The sequence below is a fragment of the Chlorocebus sabaeus genome, chromosome 16 (genome assembly GCF_047675955.1).
Source record: "Chlorocebus sabaeus isolate Y175 chromosome 16, mChlSab1.0.hap1, whole genome shotgun sequence".
NCBI lineage: Eukaryota > Metazoa > Chordata > Mammalia > Primates > Cercopithecidae > Chlorocebus > Chlorocebus sabaeus.
In genome coordinates this window covers 27,976,229-28,003,541 of record NC_132919.1, presented here as the reverse complement: position 1 = coordinate 28,003,541, position 27,313 = coordinate 27,976,229, and the positions used below count along the sequence as shown (strand labels likewise).

Below are 27,313 nucleotides of genomic sequence, written 5' to 3'. Positions count from 1 at the left end.
CACAAAGTACTTTTGTCCCTGTATCTCTTTTTTGGAGAGTCTCACTCTGTCACCCAGGCTGGAGTGCAGCAGTGCAATCTTGGCTCACTGCAACATCCGCCTCCCAGGTTCAAGCGATTCTCCTGCCTTGGCCTCCTGAGTAGCTAAGATTACAGGCAACCACCAGCACGCCTGGCTAATTTTTGTATTTTTAATAGAGAAGGAGTTTCACCATGTTGGTCATGCTGGTCTTGAACTCCTGACCTCAAGTGATCCACCTGCCTCGGCCTCCCAAAATGCTGACATTACAGGCATAAGCCACTGTGCCAGCCTTTTGTCCCTGTATCTTAATCAGCCCATGAGGTAAACATTACCTCAGTTTGATTACCCCAGTTTAAGATTAAAGAAAGTAGGGCTAGGATAGATTAAGGTTTGCCGATAGACAAAGCAGCTAGAACCTGGACCTTCTGATATCAGCATCATTGCCACTTTCTAATGTTGTCCACTTTAGCTATTTTTCAGATTTGTGGAAGAGCATAGAGGATAATCTCTAACGTTTTCATTTTCTTAGTGAATAAGGTGCACGGTGAGTCTTACCTTCAAGTTGCCAGACATTAAAGCGAAAGAGTAAATTTTTGTGCCAGGCACTCTTTTAAGTACTTTATGTAAATTAATCCTCACAATAACTTCATAAATTAAGTGCCAAGTACTGAGCCAAAGACTAAGTAACTGAAATTCATAGCTAATGGTTGCAGTATGATCCAAACCTGGCCTATTAATTCCAAGGCCAGAGTTTTTAACTACTGGGCTCTACTGCTTTGCACTAGGTGACTGCTTAACTGGATTAAATACATTTTCTCCAGAAGGATGAGATTCCTTTCTAAAAATTTTCCAACTCTCATAAGAACAGATGTAGGGACATTTCCTTAGGGTTTTGTTATCCCATTTTATAGATGAAGGGACTTGGCCAGTCTCAGTTTATTAAGTGACTATGTTAGAACTACAGATTAGGTCCCCTGGCTTATAGCATATTGCTTTTGGCATCAGTTCAAGTGATCTACGCATGTTGAAATTTTGTCACAGCAGCAAAAGCATATCTACTACATCCTTCATTCTCATTTCAGCGTACCTTCAGATCTGTCCTGGAATACAGTTAGGTCAGCATGTAAGTCTCCAGTGTTCACTGTTTTACAGTGATTATACCATAAGGGATACATGGATACACAGTAATGGAAGTACTTTAAGCATTTTCTACTTAAGCATTTTTTTTTCTTTTTCTTTTTTTTTTTTTTTTGAGACGGAGCCTCGCACTGTTGCCCAGGCTGGAGTGCAGTGTGGCACTATCTCAGTTCACTGCAGGCTCCGCCGCCTCGGTTCACGCCATTCTCCTGCCTCAGCCTCCCAAGTAGCTGGGACTACAGGCACCCGCCACCATGCCCGGCTAATTTTTTGTATTTTTTAGTAGAGACAGGGTTTCACCGTGTTAGCCAGGATGGTCTCGATCTCCTATCTTCGTGATCCGCCCGCCTCGGCCTCCCAAAGTGCTGGGATTACAAGTGTGAGCCACTGCACCCAGCCACATTTTAAATACTATTAATGTGTCATCCTACAAAAACCTAATTTGGTCATAGCTAATATTGTCAAGAGCCAACGTTTTAGAACATTCACATTTTGAATCTTGAAATGGTCGGCAAATGACATGACAAAGCTAATTTCAAATCTTCCAACTCAAGCAGAATGTAAAGAAAGGCAGCAATTTTTCTTCAGGGCCTTTGTGCAAAATTTGTTTTTTAGAGAAAGCCCCTTCTGACTTCATGTAGAGTAAAAAACTAACTTAGTTTATTTCATGCTGCTCAATCTAATTTGAAATCATTTTTGAATTCCTAGATGCATGGGTACAGAGAGCTTGCTCCCTAGAGCCTTGTTTACCGACAGTGGAGAGTAAAGAATTAAATTGAGCTGAAACTAAATTGATTGGGATTTTGACACTCTGCAGACTATGCAAAGAAAAGGAATTTGTTCAACTTTTAAAAACAGGCAGTAGCAGAAAACTATTTTCTTAAAGGTATCCCAGTTTGCAAAGATGATTTAATTTTTTTCTTAAAAAAGCAAGAGACAGGCCAGGCGCAGTGGCTCACACCTGTAATCCCAGCACTTTGGGAGGCCAAGGCGGGCAGATCACTTGAGGTCAGGAGTTCGAGACCAGGCTGGCTAACATGGTGAAACCCTGTCTCTACTAAAAATACAAAAAATTAGTCAAGCATGGTGGCGGTCACCTGTAATCCCAGCTACTCGGGAAGCTGAGGCACAAGAATCGCTTGAACCCGCGAGGTAGAGGTTGCAGTGAGCTGAGATCGTGCCATTGCACTCCAGCTTGGGCAATAAGAGTGAAACTCCGTCTCAGAAGAAGAAAAAAAAAAAAAAAAAAAAAAAGCAGGAGACATGTTCTAGCACTTTCTCAATTTCCTATATTGCAGTTCAAAGTGAGAATTTAACTTTGAGAAGCTTTTGAAAAAGCCTGGATAGGGATGTTAACATAGCCTCTTTTGCTGAACAGACACTGACAGAGGTCTTCTGAGGAGAAAGGAAAGGACTATGCACTTCTGGGGCGTCGCTATAGGAACCTATTTATAAAAGACAAGATACATATTTATGAAATCTTTGTCTCTGGCATTTTTAAATGCAAGAGATATTAAGTATGAATTGAATAATATATATTTCCTGTTTTTTCAGACAGATACAGATGATTACCATGCCATTATCTGTCCCAAATGGCATCATTTAGTGTTGACTTCAATAAAATCCTCTCTCTGCTGTGTCATGAAAGGAACTGGGAACTGGACTCACCTTAACAGTGCTGTTTTAAAGTGCCTGCTGCTTTTTTTTTTGTTTTTTTTTTTTAATCACAGCAGGAGGCTGTAATAAATTACAGCCTGGAAGAAGTTTTAAACTGGCAAGTTTGCCAGATATTTTAAGCAATTTATTTTGGGGTGTATCAGCAGATTTTTTCTTACACTACCATTTGGGTGCCTGCTGACACAGCCTGAATAAATCTTTCAAACATTTTCCTTCCTAGAGATGGATGAAGATGATGAACTCCAAGATCCAGACTTTTCATTAACTCTTCACTTGCCACCTGGTGCTTTCCTATTACCAGATATCTCAGAAACTTAGATAACTCTTTCCAGTGTGAGTTTGCAGTATTTCAAGTCCCTCAAAGTGATTTGGCAACAGCCATAAGTTTTATGGAAGAATCAACTAAGAGTACTTCTGGTTTTAGGCATAAAACTTGTAATTTGGATTGATTATTTCATTACTAGTATCTTGAAAATTGCCAAACTTTCCAATGGGAAAAGAGCATGAATATTTATATAAAACAAAGGCTTATTATTTTCTTGATTATAGCATGTTGAATCTTAAAGTGACTTCTTCCTAATTTTAATCTGTTTTCTAATTGGTTAGTGAAGTTTTTAGAAATTATTATTAATTTCTGACTCCAGAATTCCTAAGGCAGCTTCAGTGATACGTATTTTAGTCTAGTATTCAAAAATGCTGAAAATGCTGATACCTGAAAATATTTGCTGTAGCATAATGAGACTGGAAAGGTAAAATAAAAGGAAACTAACTTCTATTGAATGCCTGCACCGTGCCAGCCCCGTTTGTAAGCACAGCATGCAGGAGAGAGAGAGCGCAGTCATATTTTACAAAGAGCTGGTCCCTGGTCAGGTGAAAGGCACTGCTCAGTGAATTGGAAGGAACATGGTTAAGGGCTTAAAACTGTAAAGGCGTCAGGGAATACCGTTTGAAGGTAAAAGCCCTAGATCAAACGTCATAAAACCTGGGTTCCTGAGTGACATTATTTATAAACGAGGTCATCTGTTTAGACCTTAAATGTTACCATATCTGTAAAGTGAAGATATGATCTCTACCCTGCCTTCTCAACCATGGCTGCACTTTGGAATCACCCGGGGAGCTTTGAAGAATACGTCTAAATCCCACCTTCAAGAGATTCCAATTCTCTTAAGGTGCAGCCTGGGCACTGAGATTTTTTAAACCTACCACAAGTAATTCCTATGTGCAGCTAAGGCTGTGAATCCTTGGATTGGAGGATGGCTAAAAAAAGCCCTCTATAGATGTACTTACAAAGATTAGTAGATGTTATCGACAATCTAAATTGTTTTGTTTGTTTGATCATAACTTCAACTGTTTAAAAAAAAAAAAAAAAAAAGTCTGGTGGGGCGCCCTGGCTCACACCTGTAATCCCAGCACTTTGGGAGGCCGAGGCGGGCGGATCACCGGAGGTCAGGAGTTTGAGACCAGCCTGGCCAACACGGTGAAACCCCATCTCTACGAAAAATACAAAAATTAGCCAGGCGTGGTGGCGCAAACCGGTAATCCCAGCTACTCGGAAGGCTGAGGCTGGAGAATCGCTTGAACCTGGGAGGGGGAGGTTGCAGTGAGCCGAGATCGCACCATTGCATTACAGTCTGGGCAACAATAGCAGAAACTCCGTCTAAAAAATATATATACACACACACACACACACACACACGTATGTGAGTGTAAGCTCTGAATTTCCACATCACATAGGAAGTCTTTGATACATATTTGTTGCACTTGTGAATTTATGGCCTTTAAACTTTTTAAGATCTGTCAAAAACGTGTTTGAGGTACAATGTATAAAGCCAATCTTTAAGAGGGAGGACTTTTCTGTTGAAACACCCTCCTTTAGAGAAATGCAAGCCTTTCTCGCGCACCCCCGACTAGCTTCACTCCCTTACCGAGGCAGCGCTGTCTTGGAGGCCGCCGGATGCCCTAAAGGCTGTGACGCGCGCTGCGGGATCCGCGCGGGCGTCCCGAGATCTGGGGCGGGGCGCTGGCCGGGCCTACCCTCTCCGCTCTCAGGGCCCGCCCACCCCGCCGTCCCGGACGCGGGTAGGGGCGGGCTGCTGGCGGTGCCCGTCAGTCCGGACTCTACTGCCGAGTCCCGGGGCTTCGGCGGCTGCCTCCGCGCGACCCGGCGGGCCCGCCTCCACCGCCAGGTGCCCGCGCCGCCTGCGCCTCGTGCCGGAGCAGAGCAGAGGCCAGGATGCAGAGTTGTGCACTTTGAGCCGGCCCCATGACCCTGAGCACGTTGGCCCGCAAGAGGAAGGCGCCTCTCACTTGCACCTGCAGCCTCGGTGGCCCCGACATGATTCCTTACTTCTCCGCCAACGCGGTCATCTCGCAGAACGCCATCAACCAGCTGTGAGTCCGCCGCGCGCCCTCCGCCTCCGCGAACGCTCAGAAAGTTTGCTCTTTCAACAGCCTCTTTCCCCAGCATCCTTGGGAGCAAACAAGCAAGCGAGGGCGAGCGCGCATCCTGCGTGCCTGGAGGTCTCCGGGCGTCTGGAGGGAAGGATGCTGGGGTAGAACGATGGGAGGATTCATGGAGGCGGAAAGTGTCCCGGGGTGGGATTGGACGGAAGAATCCTTTGGGAGAATTTCCGGTAAACTTTGAGGGACTTTGAAAGTGCGAGTTGTCCGTGAGTAGTTGTGGTGACCGAGTGACAGCTGAGCCGTTTGGCACTTGGAAGACTGGGGTGAAGGGTGGTGGACAGAATCCGAAGCGGGAGTCCCTGTGGGTCCTGCTGGTGAGCAGCCTTCCATGATTATGGGTTTTGTTTGTTTTAAATAAGTTTCTGTTGCTAGCCATTTACAAAAAGAAAGGCCATTCTTCGCTCCTGCTGGTTGTAGTCTGGAGTGATTCCAGAAAGCTAGATTTCGGTAGTTTCTATTTTTTCTCCTCCTGTACTACTAATACGTGCTCCAGCCCAAACCTGCACGCACACCTTCATTCACCAAAGTGCAAGTGCATCTTTAAATCGTCGCTGTTTTTGAAGTCTCTAGAGAGTTGAAGTTCTGAGAAGTGTGTGTGCTGAAGCTTGTGGTTAATCTCACCTCACAGTTATCAAGTAGAGGAACTTTTCCTATTTAGGTTCCATCCTTAAATCAATGCAGTGGTTTAAGGTTACTTAGCAGCAGTTTGGTCTGTGTTAGTGTATTGACAGTCATTCCAAGTGGCTTCAGAGGAGTCACCTGCTGAGGTTTTCCTAGACTCTGCACTTAAGCAAAGCTACTGTCTCCCTCCCAGGTCAACTTTTTAATGTCCAACAACAGAAACTTTACATTATCCCTTATTAAAGGTCTAGAGAATAGCATGTAAGGTGATTTCTAGATAATCGTATAACTAATATTATTTTCATAGATGGTTTGCCCTCCTAGCCTACCAAATAGAATTAAACTCGTTTGAGTTTCTTTTTTACCCCTGTGTGTTGATTCATGGTGGAGCTTCTAAAAAAAATAGAAAAAAAATCACAAAAGTTGTTTTACTGCCCTGTACTGTAAAAGCTCCACAATTAAATAAACTGACTGACTTGCATTTTCCGTCTAAAAAGGGAAAGGAACATGGAGTGAAGGAGAAGTTAATGGGTGAATAATCTGACACTGATAACCAGTATGAAAATAATAGTGTTAACAGTACTTTAAAAATGGCAGTGGAAGCAACCCAAGTGTCCATGGATGGATGAATGGACTAACAAAATGTGGTATGTATGTATAGTAGAATATTATTTAGCCTTAAGGAAGGAGTCTGACATATGCTACAGTATGAATGACCTTGAAGATACTATTCTAAGTGAAATAAGCCAGTCACAAAAGTAGAAAGACTATATGATTTCATTTATATGAGGTACCTATCTATAGAAGTCAAATTCAGAGAGAAGTAAAGTAGAATGGTGGCTGCTAGGGGTTGAGGGAGAAGGGGTGGGAAATTTGTATTTGAAGAGTACGAAGTTTCATTTGAGGAAGATGAAAAAATTCTAGGGATGGATGGTGGTAGTTGCACAACAGTGTGAAAGTACTTAATACCGAAGAAATATACACTTAAAATGGTTAAAATGGCAAATTTTATGCTATGTATATTTATGGCCAGTAAAAGTAATAGCAAAAACTGCAGTTACTTTTCACCAACCTAATAAGCATAATAAAAAGGATTTAAAAGGGCCTGGTGTGGTTGCTTATACCTATAGTCCCAGCAGTTCGGGAGGCTGAGGTGCAAGGATCACTTGAGCCCAGGAATTGGAGACCAACCTGGACAACATAGTGAGACTCCATCTTAAGGAAAATAGAAAAGATTAGCCAGGTGTGGTGGCACATGCCTGTAGTCTCAGCTACTCAGGAGGCTGAGGTGGAAAGATAGCTTGAGCTCGGAGGTTGAGGCTACAGTAAGCCGTGATCATGCCACCACACTCCAGCCTGGGTGACAGAGCAAGACCCTGTCTCAAAAAAATAAAAATTACAAAGGCCAGGCGCAGTGGCTTACACCTGTAATCCCAGCGCTTTGGAGGGCAGGAGGATCACTTGAGGCCAGAAGTTCAAGACCATCCTGGGTAACATACTGAGACTCTGTCTCTATGAAAAATTTTAAAAATTAGCAGAGTGTGGTGGTACACACCTGTAGTCCCAGCTACTCAGGAGGCTGAGGTGGGAGGATTACTTTAGCCCAGGAGTTCAAGGCTGCGGTGAGCCATGAGTGTGCCACTGCTTGCCAGCCTGGGTGGCAGAGCAAGACCCTGCCTCTTTAAATAATAATAAAATAATTTTTAAAAGGCAGAGATTCTAAACTTTTTGGGGGGAAAGGAGTTGTGAATCATATTTTCTGGTCAATCAAGTCCAAATTGTTTTTCCTACTAGTTAGTGTCTTTGGGTAAATAATTTGACATCAGTTTCTTCCACTGTAAAATGGGGATACAGTGGTTTTTACCCCATAAGATCATAAGAGATCATGTATTTGGTAACACTTTGTGAACTGTAAATCTCTACGCAAAAAGTTAATTGAAATTAATAACTAATAGCTGCCGTGTATTGACCACTTTCACTGTGCTGAGTTTAATGTACATCTATCTCATTTAATCATCATAGCAACCTTATGAACTAATTTGTTCTGTTTATAAATAATGAAACTGAGGCTTAGAGAAGCTAAGTAGTTGCTCAAGGCCATATAGGTAGTAAATGACAAAACTGTCCTTAGAATCTAGATCTATTTCCTAGGCCACTGCCCTTAACCACTATAAAAAGGGTATTTTGTCTTAGTAGTTGCAAGGTCACTTTTGAGACTTGGCAGTCTGAAGAATTGTCTTTGCTGAAATCTTCAACTTCCTGAAAAAATATATTTGCTATACTGAGTTTTGCTACTAAGACAAACTTTTAAAGAATTTTTGGAATATTTGTCTTTTATTTTTGTCTCTATTTCCCTACTTCTTTTTTCTTTGTTTCTTGTTTTGTTTTGTTTTGACACAGGCCCTTGCTCTGTCACTCAGGCTGGAGTGAAGTGGCTTGAACACGTCTCACTTGCAGTCTCGACCTCCAGGGCTCAAGCAGTCCTCTTGCTTCAACTTCCTGTGTAGCTGGGACCACAGACACAAGCCACCACACCTGGCTGATTTTTTTTTTTTTTTTTTTTTTGAGACCGAGTCTCACTCTTTCACCCAGGCTGGAGTGAAGCGGCATGATCTCAAAGCCTCTGCTGCCCCGCCACCCCCATCCCGGGTTCAAGCGATTCTTTTTTTTGTGTGTGTGGAGACAGCGTTTCACTTTGTTGCCCAGGCCGGTCTCATACTCCCATTCTCAAATGATCCTCCTGCCTTGGCCTCCCAAAGTGCTGGGATTGCAGGAGTGAGCTACTGTGCCTGGCCACTTCTTTTTTCTTTGAAGAGACTTGCTATAATATTCACTTCTTCCGAACTGTATTTGTTATTATTACTTTAGAGGTCATGTTTATTTAGCATTTATAATGTTGCGCAGCTCATCATCATTAAAAAAATTATTAGGAATCATTCTGAGTACACTACTAAACTTTATGAACTTAAATATACCCACTGTTAGCACCTAATAAAGAAGTTCTTAATTTGAGGTCCATGGTCACCTAGAGGTCTATGGATTGGCTTCAAAAAGTCAAACCCCTTGAGATTATATGAAAATGTTGAGTAAATAAATATATTTTAAAATCAGATTCTCAAAGTGATCTGTGATCTCAAAAGAGATTAAGAAGCTTTTTCCTAAAGGGAAGTGTTATTTCTAAGACCTGATTCTGTAAACCTCAACTACTGTGAGCATTTCCCTGTGGTACAGATATGGATATAACAACTAGTGGGAGCAGCTAAACAATTCAAATTTAGGGTCCTAAGTGAAGACTGACTCAAAAGATTTTGTGTTTGCGGGGAGCGTGCCTTGATACATGAGTACACTTAGCCCACTGGTTCTCTTGTCACTGCTGAGAACCCACTCAAAAGAGCTTTTTGCCCTTTCTCATTTGCTACCCTCAGGTTTGCTGTAGGTTTAGAAACCAAGAAACAAGCTAGGCGGAGTGGCTTACGCCTGTAATCCCAGCAGTTTGAGAGGCCGAGGCAGGTGGATCACGAGGTCAGGAGTTCGAGACCAGCATGGCCAACATGGCGAAACCCTGTCTCTACTAAAAATACAAAAAAATTAGCCAGGCATGGTGTCACGCACCTGTAGTCCCAGCTACTCCGGAGGCTGAGGTAGGAGAATTACTTGAACCCGGGAGGCAGAGGTTGCAGTGAGCGAAGATCGTGCCACTGCACTCCAGCCTGGGCGACAGGGTGAGACTCTGTCTCAAAAAAAAAAAAACCACCAAGAAACAAATCCTATGCGAATTGTGTTAAAGAGTAAATTGGAGCCAAGGGCAGTGGCTCACACCTGTAATCCCAACACTTTGGGAAGACAGGAGTTTCAGACCAGCCCAGGCAATGTAGCAGGACCCTGTCTCTAATAAATAGATAAGAGAGAGGATAGATGGGTGGTTGGGTGGGTGGGTGGGTGGATGGATGGATGGATGGATGGATGGATGGGTAGTTAGATAGGCAGGCAGGCAGGTGTAGTGGTTCACGCCTGTAGTCCTAGCTAGTCAAGAGACTGAGCCGGGCGCGGTGGCTCAAGCCTGTAATCCCAGCACTTTGGGAGGCTGAGACGGGCGGATCACGAGGTCAGGAGATCAAGACCATCCTGGCTAACCCGGTGAAACCCCGTCTCTACTAAAAAAATACAAAAAACTAGCCGGGCGAGGTGGCGGGTGCCTGTAGTCCCAGCTACTCGGGAGGCTGAGGCAGGAGAATGGCGTGAACCCGGGAGGCGGAGCTTGCAGTGAGCTGAGATCCGGCCACTGCACTCCAGCCTGGGCGACAGAGCGAGACTCCGTCTCAAAAAAAAAAAAAAAAAAAAAAAGAGACTGAGGCAGGAGGATTGCTTGAGCCCAGGAATCTGAGGTTACAGTGTGCTATGATCGTGCCATTGCACTCCAGCTTGGGCAATAGAGGGAGACTATCTCTCCTGTTTTTTTTTTCTTTTTTTTCGTTTGTTCGTTTGTTTGTTTTTTGAGACAGAGTCTTGCTTTTGTTGCCCAGGCTGCGTCATCTCAGCTCACCGCAACCTCCGCCCCCTGGGTTCAAGCGATTCTCCTGCCTCAGCCTCCCAAGTAGCTGGGATTACAGGCATGCACCACCACGCCTGGCTAATTTTTTTTTTTTTTCTTTTACTAGAGATGGGGTTTCTCCATGTTGGTCAGACTGGTCTCCAACTCCTGACCTCAGGTGATCCGCCTGCCTCGGCCTCCCAAAGTGCTGGGATTACAGGCGTGAGCCACTGTGACCAGCCTCTATCTCTTTGAAAATAAAATTTAAAAAAGTAAATAGACCAAAGTGAAATCCTGTGGACTCTCTTAGGAAGGAAAGTTTATGACTTTTGGAGTGTGGGCTTTTGGGCATCTATTTTGGTAATTTCATACATAGGCTCTTATCACTTTCAACTGTGTTTATATGATAGGTGAAATTATGGAATAGCTGGGGTATTACTGTATTTTATTGGTAATTATGTCATCATTATTAGATGAAGGTCTACCCTTGCCGCTGTATAAAACTCACCAAATATGGTATTATTTTTTACCTGTCAATGAAGAACATTAATAAATGATCAAAATCATTCCAGAAATAAATGATAGTTACTATTGTACTATTAAGTGTTAATTCTACTAGAAAAAATGTATATATGAGCAACCCAGAGTAGCATTTGGTCAGACTTCAAGAGTCTTGAATTAGACTGATGAGAATGATCGTAAAAAGTTCATACCCTTTGAGGGTCTGTACATGCATTTTAGTAAAACAAAAACCTGAACTTCTGAAAAATATGGAAGCCTGTATTATTTTTTAGAGAGCTATTATCCAGTCCCTGGGAAGTAGTCACTAAGCAAGAAGCCAAGGTGTTAGTGTTATCATATACTAAACAAGTGGCCATTTTTGTGTCCTAAAAAGCTCAGGAAAGAGTACAAAATTGTTAGATAAAATGCTGGCAAAGACTACCATTTAAAATATTCCCGGCTGGGTGCAGTGGTCTATAATCCCAGTTCTTTGGGAGGCCGAAGCAGGTGGATCCCTTGAGCCCAGGAGTTTAAGACCAGCCTGAGCAACACAGGGAGACCCTGTCTCTACAAAAAATTAGCCGGCATGGTGGTGCATGCCTGTAGTCCCAGCTACTTGGGAGGCTGAGGTGGGAGGATGGTGTGAACGAGAGAGGCAGAGGTTGCAGTGAGCCGAGATGGTGCCACTGCACTCCAGCCTGGGCAACAGAGCAAAACCCTGTCTCAAAAATAGATAAATAAAACTAAATAAAATAAAATATTCCCATTATGAAAACCTCTGATCAAAAAAGTCTTGTCTTGAAACTAAGGCACTGAAACATTGCTTGATTTGCTAATGAGGTTACCTTAAGCTTTTTATACTTGACCTAAAACATTTTTATTTACTTGGTTCATATATGAACTTGACTTCCCAGAAGCGTATCAGTGCTTTCTAAGGCTCAGGCTCAACAGTAAAGGAGCATATTGGATGTTCATCCAAAATGTGCCTTTTCATGAAATCAAAAGGTAGAAAGTCTTGTTTTTTATATTAGTAATAGTAGTAATGCTCTTTCAGTTCCACTTTGTAGTACAGGGTTTTCACATGAACTCATCTCCAAACTTAAGCTTGCATCAGAATCACCTGGAGGGCTTGTTAAAACACAAATTGCTACCCACAGTCCCCAGAGTTTCTGATTCTGTAAGTATAGGGTGTGACTGGAGAATTTGCATTTCTAACAAGCTCCTAGATGATGCTGATGATGATGGCCTAAGGACCCTGACTTAATTAAAGTCTTCCTCTGAGGCAGATTGGGCAAGTCATCGTCCACATTTTATAGCATAACAAACTAGAGAATCAAAATGCTGAAGTGATTTGCACAAGGCTACATGGCTTGATGGTAGAACTGAAACTAGAACCGGCAGTTTCTTGTCTCCGAATCCAGAGCTCCTATAGTGCTGCACTCACAGTTCTGATACACACATCTTTGTATACATATGTAAACATTTCTTTAGATAAATTTCTGGCAGTGGAATTTCTGGACCTAATGTTGTGTATATGTTAAAAATTTGATACATATTGCCAAATTGCTTTCTAAAAAGGCTTTACCGATTTGCTCTTAACCAGCAGTGTGTAAACATATCTTTCCCTATATCTTCACCAACCCCAATAATATTAATATTAATAGCAGATAAGCCGGACGCGGTGGCTCACGCCCGTAATCCCAGCACTTTGGGAGGCTGAGGTTGGGGGATCACCTGAGTTCAGGAGTTTGAGACCAGCCTGGACAACATGGTGAAACTCCATCTCTACAAAAATACAAAAATTAGCCGGGCATGATGATGGGTAACTGTAATCCCACCTACTCGGGAGGCTGAGGAGGGAGAATCATATGAACCCAGGAGGCGGAGGTTTCAGTGAGCCAAGATCATGCTGTTGCACTCCAGCCCGGGTGACTGAGCAAGACTCTGTCTACAAAAAAAAAAAAAAAGGCAGATAATTTTTTACTGAGCATTTATTATCTAAGGGACACTGTTTTGAGCAGTGGATGTATTATTTCATTGTCTCTTCTTAACAACTTTATGAGTTAGATATTATCCTCAATTACAGAAGAGAGGAACAGAAAGGTTAACTTGTCTGAGATTATCCAGCCAGGATGCATACACAGGCAGTCTGACTCCAGAGTCCCTGAGTCCCTGCTCTTAAATACCTCTCTATTTACAATTCCCCTTATTACTATGGAGGTTTAGCATCTTTTTATGTGATTTTTCTGTGATTTGAATGTTTGTGCTTCTGACCATTTTTCTATTGATATTTGGCTTTTTTCATTTTTATGTTCTGTATATATTCTGAGTATGTGGCAAGAATACTTTCTCCCAGCCTATTGTTTGCCTTTCAACTTTGCATCCCATATAAAAGTTTTATGTTTTTGTGTAGTCAAATTTGTTGTATTTTATCTTATGATTTCAAGATTTTGCGTCTTGCTTTTTAAAAACCTCTTACCTTTCATCCTCAGGATTATCAAAGTATTATTTTATATTTGTTCTAGCATGTTTACATTTTTAAATATTTAACTCTTTAAAACATCTGGAATTTATTTATTTATTTATTTATTTATTTATTTATTTTTGAGACGGAGTCTCGCTCTGTCGCCTGGGCTGGAGTGCAGTGGCCGGATCTCAGCTCACTGCAAGCTCCGCCTCCCAGGTTCACGCCATTCTCCTGCCTCAGCCTCCCGAGTAACTGGGACTACAGGCGCCCGCCACCTCGCCCGGCTAGTTTTTCGTATTTTTCAGTAGAGACGGGGTTTCACCGTGTTAGCCAGGATGGTCTCGATCTCCTGACCTCGAGATCCGCCCATCTCGGCCTCCCAAAGTGCTGGGATTACAGGCTTGAGCCACCGCGCCCGGCCTGGAATTTATTTTTATAGTGTGAGGGAAGAATCTAGCTTAACCGTTTTTTTTTCAATTGGATAGTTATTCTAATACCATTATTTAATACATTCTTACTTCACTAATTTGAAATGCTACATATATATTAAATTCTTACAGATGCTTGGAGTATACTTCTGTACTCTTAAGTTCTGTTCATGTTTTTCTGTTCATACACCAGTACTCATTTTACTTATTATAGATTTAGTGGACAAATGTATGCCAGTGCTTTACTTCCTTGTTAGGATTTTTCAGTGTCCTATTTTTGTTTATTTTATTTTCCAGATAAATCTTAGAATCAGCTTACCAATTTTCACTTTTAAAAATTGTACTAGGATTTTGTTTGAAATTTTTCTGAATTAATTTTGGAAAAAATTAACAGTTTTACAAAATGAGCCTACCCAGTGAAGAATGTGATGTGTGGGTCTATTATTCACTGTTTTTTAAATGTTCTTTATTTAAATTGTATAGTTTTCCTTATGATAATTACACATTTCTTATTAGATATATTCATGGGCATTTTATAAGGTTTTTGTTGCTCTTGTGAATGAGCTCCACTTTCCCATGACATTTTCTAATTAGTTACAGCAGGTGGGTCATAAAACTATCACTTTTGATATTTGCTTTTGTATCAGACCATCTTGCTAAAACTCTTACTTGGTTCTAATATCTAGTATATGTTTTTACTTGATTTTCTTGACTTTTCTTCATGGATGATTATATTATCTGTAAATGCGTTTTGTCTCTCTGAGTGCATTTATGCACCACATAACAACATTTTGGTCAATGACAGACCACATATACAGCAGTGGTCCCATAAGATTATAATGGAGATGAAAAATCACCTAGTGACTGTAGCTGTCATAATGTTATAGCATAATATATTACTCATGTGTTTGTGGTGATACTGGTGCAAACAAACCTACATTGTATAAAAATATAGCACATACAGTTGTGTACAGTACATAATACTTGATAATAAGCGACTATGTTGCTGGTTTATGTATTTACTGTATTGAACATTTTATCATTATTGTAGAGTGTACTCTTTTTTTTTTTTGGAGACAGAGTTTTGCTCTTGTTGCTCAGGCTGCATTGCAATGGCACAATCTCAGCTCACTGCAACCTCCATTTCCTGGGTTCAAGCGATTCTCTTGCCTCAGCCTCCCGAGTAACTGGAATTACAGGCATGCACCACCACGCCCGGCTACTTTTGTATTTTTAGTAGAGATGGGGTTTCACTACGTTGATCAGGCTGGTCTTGAACTCCTAACCTCAGGTGATCCACCCACCTCGGCCTCCCAAAGTGCTGGGACTACAGGCGTGAGCCACCGTGCCCAGCCTACACTGTACTCTCTTTCTACTTAGAAAAGAATAGTTAACTGAAAAGCTGCCTCAGGCAAGTCCTTCAGGAGGTATTCTAAAAGAAGGCATTGTTATCATATGCGTTGACAGCTCCATATATGTTATTGTCCTTGAAGACCTTCTAGTGTGGCAAGATATAGAGATGGAAAACAATGATCTTGGTAATCCTAACTCTTTAGGCCTAAGCTAGTGTGTGTGTTTGTGTCTTTAACAAAAAAGTTTCAAGAGTAAAAAAAAAAAAAATACTTTTTTTTGTTGTTGTTGTGTTTTTGGTAGATGGGGTTTCACCGTGTTGACCAGGATGGTCTCAATCTCTTGACCTCGTGATCTGCCCACCTCAGCCCCCCAAAGTGCTGGGATTACAGGCATGAGCCACCACGCCCGGCCAAAAAAATACATTTTAAAAATAGAAAAGCTTATGGAATAAGGATATAGCCATGTACAGTAGCTTGTGCCTATAATCCCAGCTACTCTGGAGGCTGAGGCAGGAGGATCACTTGAACCCAGGAGTTTGAGGCTGCAGTGAGCTATGATTGTGCCACTGAAGCCTGGGCAACAGAGGAGACCCTGTCTCTTATAAGAAGAAGGAGGAGGCGGATATAAAGAAAGAAAATATTTTTGTACATTTATACAATTTTTCTGTTGTTTTATTTTTATTTGTTTATTTTTTTTTTTCTTTGAGACAGAGTCTCACTCAGTTGCCCATGCTGGAGTGCAGTGGCATTATCTTGGCTCACTGCAACTTCTACCTCCTGCGTTCAAGTGATTCTCCTGCCTCAGCCTTCCAAGTAGCTGGGATTACAGGTGCGTGCCACCGCGCTGGGCTAATTTGTATGTATTTTAGTAGAGATGGGGTTTCACCATGTTGGCCAGGCTGGTCTCGAACTCCTGACCTCAACTGATCTGCCCGCCTCGACCTCCCAAAGTGCTAGGATTACAGGTATAAGCCACCACTCCCAGCTAATTTTTCTGTGTTTTGAGCTAAGTATTATTACAAAAGAGCCAAAAAGTTAAAATAATTAAAACATTTATAAAGTAAAAGAGTTACTGTAAGATAAAGTTAACTTATTATTGAAAAAAGAGAACGCTTGGCTGGGTGCAATGGCTCAACACCTGTAATCCCAGCACTTTGGGAGGCTGAGGTGAGCAGATTACTTGAGGTCAGGAGTTTGAGACTAGCCTGGTCAACGTGGTGAAACCTTGGCTCTACTAAAAATTCAAAAATCAATCGGGTATGGTGGTGGGCACCTGTAATCCCAGCTACTCAGGAGGCTGAGGCAGGAGAATCTCTAGAGCCCGGGAGGCAGAGGTTGCAGTGAGCCAAGATCACGCCACTGCACTCCAGCCTGGGCAACAGAGCAAGACTCCATCTCAAAAAACAAACAAGAAAAAATAAGTTTTTAAAATAAATTTAGTGTAGCCTAAGTGTTTATAAAGTCCACAGTAATTACAGTCGTGTCCTAGGTCTTCACATTCACTCACCACTCACTCACTGACACCCAGAGCAACTTCCAGTCCTGCAAGCTGCACTGATGGTAAGTGCCCCTTACAGGTGTACCATTTTTTATCTTTTGTACCACATTTTTACTGTTTACTGTGCCTTTTCTATGCGTAGATATGTTTAGAGATACAAATACTTAACATTATGTTACAGTTGCCTACAGTATTCAGTATAGTAACATGCTGTACAGGTTTGTCACCTATGTGGTTATCCCATATAGCCAAGGTATATAGTAGGCAGTACCATATAGGTTTGTGTAAGTGTACTCTATGATGTTCGCACAATGATAAACTTGCCTAGTGATGAATTTCTCAGAATATATTCCTGTCATTAAGTGACGCATGACTGTATTTATAACTCTCATTGCTTTGGCTAGGCCTTCTAATGTTAAATAGTGTGATACTAGTGGGCTTGTGTGAAAAGAAGGCTTCAGCTGAGGGCATTTCTTCCTGTTGCTAATTTGCAAAGATTTTTCAGTTAGGTATAGTTATTGAATTGTATTGACTGCTTTTTTATATCCATGGAATAATATTTTCCCCTTTACTGGTAATGCAATGACACATTGAATTATTGAAGTTGAATCATCCTTACATAACTAAACTAAACTACACCCTTTTTGCATTATTCATTTAACATATTGCTAGGCTTGGTTTACAAATGTTTAAGGTTTTTGCATTTAGGGATCTAAATATTTGTTGAATCTTTGATGCTGTCTTCGTCCAGCTTATGTCTGATTTACAGAATGATTTAGGTAATTTTTCATTTTTTTCTGTGCTCTGAAACAGCTCTGTAGTAGGATTATCTGTATTTTAAAGCTTGGAACCAAGAAGTTTTATTCCAAGTGTTTTTATTTTAGGAATTTTTTTTTACCATTCACATTTTTAAATTTCCATGTTCTCATTGAATAAATATAATTATCATCTGTGAGGCTCTTAAAATCTAGATCTTGTCTTCTACAGAAATGGACAAGCATAACTGAATAATTGATAATTGAGTAATTGAAACCAGGCATTCATTTGTGGTTTAAGGGCTTTTTTTCTCTTTTTCATGGATAAAGAGACTAATATTAATATTAATATTTAAGAGAGGTATGAGATGCCTCTTTGATTTTAAATTAATAATGACTTTTTATGGTTATTTTTGATCCTTAGAGAATATAGCCTTAAAATTGAATATTTTAAAGAAACTGATCAAATTGGTTTACATCTAGTGAATCTTCTGGGTGTTATGGCCTTCAAATGTGAAGGAACAGTTAATGATCCCCTGTCAAAGTATAAAGATGCATTTGTGTTTTTATTATTGTGGTAACTGTCTGTGGCTTTATCCACACTTGTGATTGTTTAAAATTAGTAGAGCAGTAATTAGCCTATAACTGAGGGGTATAAAAACAGAGTTCTCATCTTTGGCCTTCTTGGAATCATACTTAGCCAAGTTAACTGAAAAATAAATCTGCACAATGAAGATGAACAGGAATGATGAGGTAGTGATATGTCAAAAAGTCAAGATTTCTTTTTGATAAGTCTAGAATGGATTTCTTTTTTTCTAAATTACTACTATTTGCCTTTGTGCTCACCTGTATTTACTCCTGAAATTGGGAAATGTCTCTAGACTTAACACTGATAAACACTGCCCAAAGCCAAATAACTACAGATATTGTCAGTCTCTGTTTCCAAGACCTTTTGGGTCTGGGAGTAAGGGAGGCTCAGACTGCTGTATTTGCTCACATCTCTTCTTGGGTCCTTCCTGTAAATGTGAGTCCTATTAATCTACCATATGTTAAACTGCCTTGGGGCTAAAGAACAGTGATGTAGATGTTATCACACAATTTCTGAATCTTTCACATACCTTTTCAATTTCTAAAGTGAAAGAAAAAAATCAGTATTCTATTTTTAGTTAGGGTTAGAGTTAGCTTTGCATTGTTGAATGATACAGGATGACTGCTGTATAACCAACATAATTAAGTCTACCTTAAAGAAATATGCTAAGAACATCAAGACCTTTTTAGGTGTTCCTGTAATTTGGAAAGAATGTAGCCAATAATTTATAAATAGTTATTGTTGCACACCAAAGGGCAAATTTGGGCTCACCTTTTTTGCATGTTGTGTGAATTTAACAACTTGTGTTTTCTGCATTTATCTATTTTTAGAGGGGTATGACCCTTCTTTTAGTAATTCGAGGGATTTGGCTTAGTTACAGTTGGTAAAGCAACAAAATCCGGAGGTTTGAATCACTATAAATAAAGAGAAGCCTCAGTATTAGCCAATTATAAACTTTCTTAAAAAGTTGTAGCAGTTTAGGCTTCCAGGGTAGAAGAAGTAGAATTATTTGATTTTTTTTTTTTATAATAAACTAAACTATTTAAATTGTTGTATATGTTTGTTTGAGGATGGTATCTGCCTCATTTCAGGACATTTTGGATATCATGTGAGATAATTATTCACAAGAAAGAACAATAAAAATTCCAGTTATGGTTGTTACTTTTATCATCTGTACTTAATATTTATCCATCAAAATTTACATGGATATTTAATATCCTGAGCATTCTAATTGAGCATTCTAATTGTGGACTTTATATTGCTTGTCTTCTGTGGTGACTGTGTAAAAGTTTATGCTGCATATGGCTTTATCTGTTTGCAACTTAAGCAACACTTTAAGCATACTTCATCTCCCCAGCAAAAAGCTGGTCAGGTTTATGAGCTCAGCATCTTATCTGCATTTTTGTCTCTGCTGTTCTCTGAATTTTGTGTCATAAAAACCAGTTAGTCTCCATGAGGGCTAAATTGAATGAGAGTTTTTTTTCTCTGATTTTAAATAAATACCACTTACAACAGAGCTCTTGAGAGATGCCATTTCTTCCAGACTCTCCTCTGTCCCATGTCCCTTTAAGTTACTCTTTCTCTTAATGTTAATATGCACAGTTCTCATGAACATCAGACATTTTAATTTCCTATAATTGTATCATCTCTTTTTTTTTTTTTTTTTTTGAGACGGAGTCTCGCTCTGTCGCCCAGGCTAGAGTGCAGTGGTATAATCTCAGCTCACTGCAACCTCCACCTCCCAGGTTCAAAGGATTCTCCTGCCTCAGTCTCCCTAGTAACTGGGATTACAGGTGCCCACCACCACGCCCAGGTAATTTTTGTTTTTTTTCAGTAGAAATGGAGTTTTGCTATGTTGGTAAAGCTGGTATTGAACTCCTGACCTCAGGTGATACGCCTGCCTCAGCCTCCCAAAGTGCTAGGATTACAGGCATGAGCCACCGCACCTGGCCTCATCTCTATTTTTAGGGGGAGCTTTAGTTTGAGAAGGTAGGGTTTCTGTGGTGGGGTGTGAATTCTCAATGTAAATCTTTCTTCCTAAGAGCTGAGTGAAATAAATGGATTCAAACAAATAAAACTGAATCTCTTTGAAGTTCCTTTGACCAGACTTGATATCTGTCATTGTGTTAATCCTACCTCTGTGATGCCCTTCCCTCTTCAATAAAATCTCATCCTTAATTCTTAAAGTATCCTGTTCCTTAAACACTCTCTTTAAAAACTCTTAAAAGATTTCTTGGGTCACATATTCAGAATAACTACTTGCCATTTGTTATTGTACCTAATAGTAATAGTGCAGTGTTTGAAATGAAACAGACCTGAGTTCCAGAGTTCATCATTTATTATCTGTGTGACTTTGAACATATTTTATAACCACCCTAAATCTTAGTTTCCTCATCAGTAAAATGGAACTTATAATACCTGTGAGGATTAAATATGATATGTGTGAAGCAAATGGTAGCTTAAATTTTTGCTCATATTACCCTTTTGATCTGAACCAAATTATAGGAGAAATAGAGTGACACCCTAGCATAATGGTAAACATTGTGTCATTTCCATCATTATCCTAAACTGCATCTATTCTGTGTGAGAAGTAAGAGATAAAGAAATACAAGACATGGTTCCTGCAGTGAGTTTCCTCACAAACTCGGTTTGTTGAGGAAATAAGATGGCAATGAAAGGATAAATAAGAGCTCAATTTATTGCCTGCTAAGTGTCAGATGAACAGTACAATTTGTGCTTTAGAAATTCAGAGAACAGAAGGGTATCATTGTAGCTGGGTGCTGTGGCTCACGCCTATAATCCCAGCACTTTCAGAGGCTGAGGCAGGCAGATCACTTGAGGTCAGGAGTTCAAGACCAGCCTGGCCAACATGGTGAAACCCCGTCTCTACTAAAAATACAAAAATTAGCCGGGTGTGGTGACGGCACCTGTAATCCCAGCTACTCAGGAGGCTGAGGCATGAGAATCGCTTGAACCTGGGAGGCAGAGGTTGCAGTGAGCTGAGATGCTGCCACTGCACTCTAGCCTGGGTGACAGAAAAAGACTGTTTAAAAAAAAGAAAAAGAAAAGAAAATTACTTTGAGCATACTTTGGGTATATCATATGGGCAGAGCATCCAGAGTATCTACTAGGCACACGGCACAGTAACCAGTGTTTGCAGATTTTACATAGTTTATTTAGGAAGGTTGCCAGTTTTGTAAGGCCATTGTTATTGAATCAGTACCAGTGACTGTGAGCACAGTGTGAAATCCCCACAGGCACACAAAAACAGAAATCATTAAACTATCTGCTAGTGGCTTTATGGTTTGTTTATTTAATAAAAAAAAAAAAACACACACACATTTAAGTAATCCAAAGCAAAACTGCTTTCTCTTCTTCCTCCAGGTGCTTAGCTTTAGATATTATTATTACATCAGCATCACGTGGTAGGCAGGGTTATTCCCATGACACAGAGGGCTTATAATATTTACAATGGAGTGAGCTATAAGGGGAAGGGTGTGCTGATTGCTGTTTTTCCTTGTTATTATTGGCTTAGTTACTAGCTTAATGGCCTAGTTGCCAATTAATGGCTTAATGTATTTAGTGTTCTGTATAAGCAATGTACAACTCTTCAGTTTCTAAGTCAAATACACATGAAAATCACCCTAGTGGATACAAGAATCTTCCATACAAATAGTAAGCCTGTGATTATACATTAATCAGTAAAGATCAAAAACTATATAAATGCCGTGTTACACTAAGCCCAAATGGTAATTTAATGATATTGAGTCAAAAAAGAGATATTGCAGCTACTAAAAATTTAGAGATTATGCCCTAATAATGCCTATGCCAAGAAAAATGGCATATGGAAACTAGATAAATTGCATATTTCATAACATTTAGTGATTCTAACCAAATGAATTTAAACCCAGTATAATTTTTTTTCAAAATTAAAAACTGAATAATATAGTAGACTGGCTAGTTATCTCTAATGTAAAGATGAAAAACTGTTGGTTTAATCATACTTTTTTTATTGCTTCCCCCTGGAAGTGCTTGAGTATGTCTCTTAAGAACACGCATTAATCCTGGTTATTAGTGTGCCGGGGCTTATTCACCCCTGTGGCTCTGCCATAGTCAGTCCCGGTTATTGTAGTCTACTATGCCCAGGCTACTGGAAGTTTCTCTGCCTGTTTTGTTGCTACTTTAGATGCTTGGAGAAATTCTCAGTAAGGCCATATGCCCCGTTTGTCAGAAAATGATAGTATCATAATGAAAAAGTTTGTTATGCTTTAAAAAAAAGAAATCTAGTCTCTTCCTCAATTAGAATCAAAATCAACAAATAAATATTGAATGTCAATGCTCTTCTTTATGGCAATCTTATAAATAACTTTAGGATAAATTTCCAAATGGAGAATCCCCTAGGTGTTTTAAAAAAACTGTCTACCATTAAATACAGTAAAGCTGATAATGAACTCACCTTAAAAATGAACTTCTGTGCTGTGTGTGGTGACTCACGCCTATAATCCCAGTACTTTTGATTGCTTGAGGCGAGGAGTTCAAGCCCATCCTGGCCAACATAGTGAAATCTTGCCTCTACTAAAAATACAAAAATTAGTTCAGCGGGGTGGGACATGCCTGTAATCCCAGCTACTCTAGAGGCAGAGGCATGAGAATCCCTTGAACTGGGGAGGCAGAGGTTACAGTGAGCTGAGGTCTACCACTGAACTCCAGCCTGGGTGACAGAGTGAGACTCTGTCTCAAAAAATCAAAAGAAGGCCGGGCGCGGTGTCTCACACCTGTAATCTCAGCACTTTGGGAGGCTGAAGCGAGTGGATCACGAGGTCAGGAGATCGAGACCATCCTGGCTAACATGGTGAGACCCTGTCTCTACTAAAAAGACAAAAAAATTAGCCGGGCGTGGCGGCTGGCACCTGTGGTCCCGGCTACTTGGGAGGCTGAGGCAGGAGAATGGCGTGAACCCGGGAGGCGGAGCTTGCAGTGAGCCGAGATTGCGCCACTGCACTCCAGCCAGGGCAACAGAGCAAGACTCTGTCTCAAAAAAAAAAGTCAAAAGGCTAGGCACAGGAGCTCACGCCTGTAATACCAGAACTTTGGGAGGCTGAGGTAGGTGGATCACTTGAGGTCAGGAATTCAAGACCAGCCTGGCCAACGTGGTGAAACCCCGTCTCTACTAAAAAAAAAAAATACAAAAAGTAGCTGGGCATGGTGGGCAGGCCTGTAATCCTAGTTTCTTGGGAGGCTAAGGCAGGAGAATTGCTTGAACCCAGCAGGCGGAGGTTGCAGTGAGCTGAGATCCTGGCACTGCACTCCAGCCTGTGTGACAAAATGGGACTCCGTCTCAAAAAAAAATAAATAAATAAATAAATAAACTTCTAGCCAGGCGCAGTGGCTCATGCCTGTAATACCAGCACTTTGGGAGACTAAGGCCAGAGAACTGCTTGAACCCAAGAGTTCAAGACCAGTCTCAGCAACATAGTGAGACCTCACCTCCACAAAAAATTAAATTAAAAAAATATGTATAGCTGAATGTGGTGGCACATACATCTGGTCCTAGCTACCCAGGAGGCTGACCCAGGAGGACTGCTTGAGGCCCAGGAGGTCAAGGCTTCAGTAAGCTGTGCCACTGCAGTAAGTGATTGTGCCACTGCACTCCAGCCTGGGTGACAGAGCGAAAACCTGTCTCAAAAAAAAAAAAAAAAAACCACACACACGAAGAACTTGTCCTGGGTGAGTGATTTTTTTTAATTATTTTTTTAACTTAACTAGTCTTATCAGTGAAGCGGCCGGGCCTGGTGGCTCACACCTGTAATCCCAGCACTTTGGGAGGCTGAGGCGGGCGGATCACAAGGTCAGGAGATCGAGACCATCCTGTTTAACATGGTGAAACCCTGTCTCTACTAAAAATACAAAAAATTAGTCGGGCATGGTGGCACGTGCCTGTAATCACAGCTACTTGGAAGGCTGAGGCAGGAGAATCACTTGAACCCGGGAGGCAGAAGTTGCAGTGAGCCGGTATCGCACCACTGCACTCCAGCCTGGTCAACAGAGCAAGACTCCGTCTCAAAAAAAAAAAAAAAAAAGAAAAGTGGGATTGTTGGCCGGGTATGGTGGCTCACGCCTGTAATCCCAGCACTTTTGGAAGCTTAGACGGGCAGATCACGAGGTCAGGGATTCAAGACCAGCCTAGCCAACATGGTGAAACCCCGTCTGTACCAAAAATAAATACAAAAACTAGCTAGGCGTGGTATCGGGCGCCTGTAATCCCAGCTACTCAGGAGACTGAGGCAGGAGAATAGCTTGAAACTGGCAGGCGGAGGTTGCAGTGAGCTGAGATCGTGCCACTGCACTCCAGCCTGGGCAACAAGAACAAAACAATGTCTCAAAAAAAAAAAGGGATTGTTTCATGTCTACTGCTTTGTAGCCTCATTATTTTCATTTCAGCATATTGAGAACATCCTGCCATTGTCCCCCCAAATGCATTTCTTTCATATCCTTTTAACTGGTTGTTTTCCATAAAACTGATTCATATTCTGTCCAATTGTTGAACATTTCGATTATGTCCAGTTTTTTGCAGTTATAAACAAAACCTCAATGAATGAACATCCTTGTGCTTCAACCTTGCTTCTATCCTAAGGGTCAATTCGGGGATTGCTAGGACAAAAGACATACATATGTCTAGGGCTTTTGATACAGACTGCTGGTTTGCTCACCAGCTGGACCAGTCTACATTCCCATCAACAGTTGTAGTAATTCATATTTCTTTTTTTTCTTTTTTTTTTTTTTTGAGACGGAGTCTTGCTCTGTCGCCCAGGCTGGAGTGCAGTGGCATGATCTCAGCTCACTGCAAGCTCTGCCTCCCGGGTTCACGCCATTCTCCTGCCTCAGCCTCCCAAGTAGCTGGGACTACAAGCGTGTGCCACCATGCGCGGCTAACTTTTTTGTATTTTTAGTAGAGACAGGGTTTCACCATGTTAGCCAGGATGGTCTCGATCTACTGACCTTGTGATCCACCTGCCTTGGCCTCCCAAAGTGCTGGGATTACAGGCATGAGCCACCGCGCCCGGCAGTAATTCATATTTCTAATGCTCCTGAAATGATAAATAAAGTTTTTAAAAATACGATTCTATCTTTCAGTTCATCTGAGCTACTTGAAGACCCAGAAAAATTGATTCTCATTTGTCTTTGTTATCAAGATCCTCTTTCATACCTAAGTACTGGTGAAAAATGCTTTAGTTTGTGAGCTATTTGAGAACTAATGGAAAGATGAAATAATAGTACATCAGTAGTTACAATGAAGAACCTAATTATCCCAGGGAGTTTTTGAGCACATGGGTAGTGTTTGTGAATTTGGGTTTGCTCCCCACATTGTCAGTTTATTCTAAAATTATCACCATTTTAGAGTTAAAGAATTTTAAAGCCAAAAGATAAGCAAACAGACTTGCTTAGGTCCTGTAGCAAATTAATTCAGACCTTGAACAACATTTCATTGTTCTGTTTAGGAAATGTTAAGTGTATTGAGATTTCCCATAGTACTGTCTTACTATGATACTTAAATTTTAGAAGATGATCAAATAAATTATTTTAGTGACTAGGACTATGCTTATGAAGGTAGCATTTCCTGCCCTTATTTATAGAAAGCACTTGACATATTTCACAAAGGTGAGGAGGTTAACATTTTAGGGAACAAGTCGTTTAAATTCTTGAACCAGTTTCCATCTTTTAGGCTATATGAGTATTGAATATAGGAGAAAAGAGAAAAGTATGCATGTTTCTCAAAGGCTCTTTCTTTAAATGTCACCAGCAGATCTGAACAGTATCCATAGGAAACTATGACAAATTTACCAAAAATGGGGGGTAATAAAATAAAAAAGAATAGACAGGAAGGAGGTTTCTTGTCTGTTACTGCTGGCTTCAGTAGTGTTGGTTGTCTGCCTCTCTGAGACTACGATGCTTCCATATGGTGTGTGTTTAAATCACAGACAAGGAAAGTGCTTTTGGGTGAAGTTTCACTTTTTGTAGTGGCAGCAGTTCTGGACATGGTGCTAGAACAGAGGATGATTTCAGCATCTTCTCTTCAGATCAGATCTCTGCCCGCAGCTCATCTGTTTTACATAGCAAGCCTTTGTTCACTGGAGAGTGGACCTTTGTGGTTGGCCTGTCCACCTACTGTCAGAGATTAAAGGTGACTGATAAGAAGTTCAAAGTTCAAAATAGATAGTGTGAAGTCAGTCCAACTTTAAGGAGAAAGCAGTTGTTTTGACATGCAGGCATCAAAAACTGAATTGCAGCCTGAGAGATGTTCAGCTCATCAGCTTTGGCCTTTCAGCTCCAGTCAAAGAAAAATCACTAGCTGTTTCTGCAGTCAGCAGGAGCAGGAAAGAAAGAAAGCTTTTTTAAAGGATGCAATTTAATTAAATTGTGATGTATTAGAGATTTCTCTCCAGAAATGGTTTCTGTGTGTGTTGCTTTGCTTACTGTGAGAATGCAGGTATCAAATAAAAAAACCAAAGGTAAACCACAATCACTAGGGCCTTTTGTTGGGTTTTTTAATGGAAAGTCTATTAGATTAGGTTCAGGTATTTCATATACTAACATCACCTTTTGCCCTATTGGGATCTGATGGAGCATTAGGAAAGGCAAGTCTTACTTGCATTTATTATTAGGGCTAACACTTTCTAATTAAATTGGCTTTTACTAAGTATTTGGCTAACCTCAGAATTCAGATACTACAAATACCTAATCTTCAGCCTGATTCAAAGTTTACTTTTTAGGGAATATCCTTTAAGTTAGCAGGGGTCCCTACATATAGAATTATTGAAAGACTGTAAGCTAAGCTGTTGTCCTTGTCTTGTAGTCTAGTAAAAAGATTGTGAGCGGGACAGCCATATAATTTTCCGGGCCTGGTGCAAAGTGAAAAGGCAAGGGCTGTTGTTGTTCAGAAACAAGAATTTCAAGACAGCAGAGCATTAAACCAATTTTGGGACCCTTCTGGCACCAAACCCTGTACAGGTCACAGTCCATCCCTGACTGAGATGTGAAGTTAAATAAACAGTGGATTTGATTAGAACTCTGCTAGTTATTTATGTTGTTTCTGAATCCCTGTTTTCTCTCTTTTTTTATCTTCCTGTAAATTTTTTCTTGTTCTAGTCTATCCTCTTGCCAAAGTTGGAGAACCTGCACTAAGAGTTGAGAATATGTATACTTACTTTCTTTCCATGTGAGAACTTCTGCAATAGTATTTCCTTCTGTTTGGCTGGTGTAGCAATCAAGATT

At 40.8% G+C, this 27,313-nt stretch overlaps 1 protein-coding gene across 11 annotated transcripts in view; it reads left to right on the top strand.

Moving 5' to 3' along the window:
• Positions 1–27,313, top strand: part of SSH2 (slingshot protein phosphatase 2) — a 302,660-nt gene that overhangs the window by 159,972 nt on the left and 115,375 nt on the right. For 2 of the 11 annotated variants that reach the window (XM_073004798.1, XM_073004797.1), the window contains exon 1: positions 5,128–6,566. The exons of 3 other annotated variants lie outside the window; for them this stretch is intronic. Coding sequence is in view for 3 of the 8 variants with exons in the window: in XM_073004797.1 (XP_072860898.1) it covers positions 6,541–6,566 (26 nt within the window). In the remaining 5 variants the exon portion in view is untranslated. Of the gene's footprint in view, positions 1–4,925; positions 6,567–27,313 lie in introns of those variants that run through there. 6 more of the 11 variants (XM_008010930.3, XM_008010922.3, XM_008010928.3 and 3 more) reach the window with 6 other exon arrangements.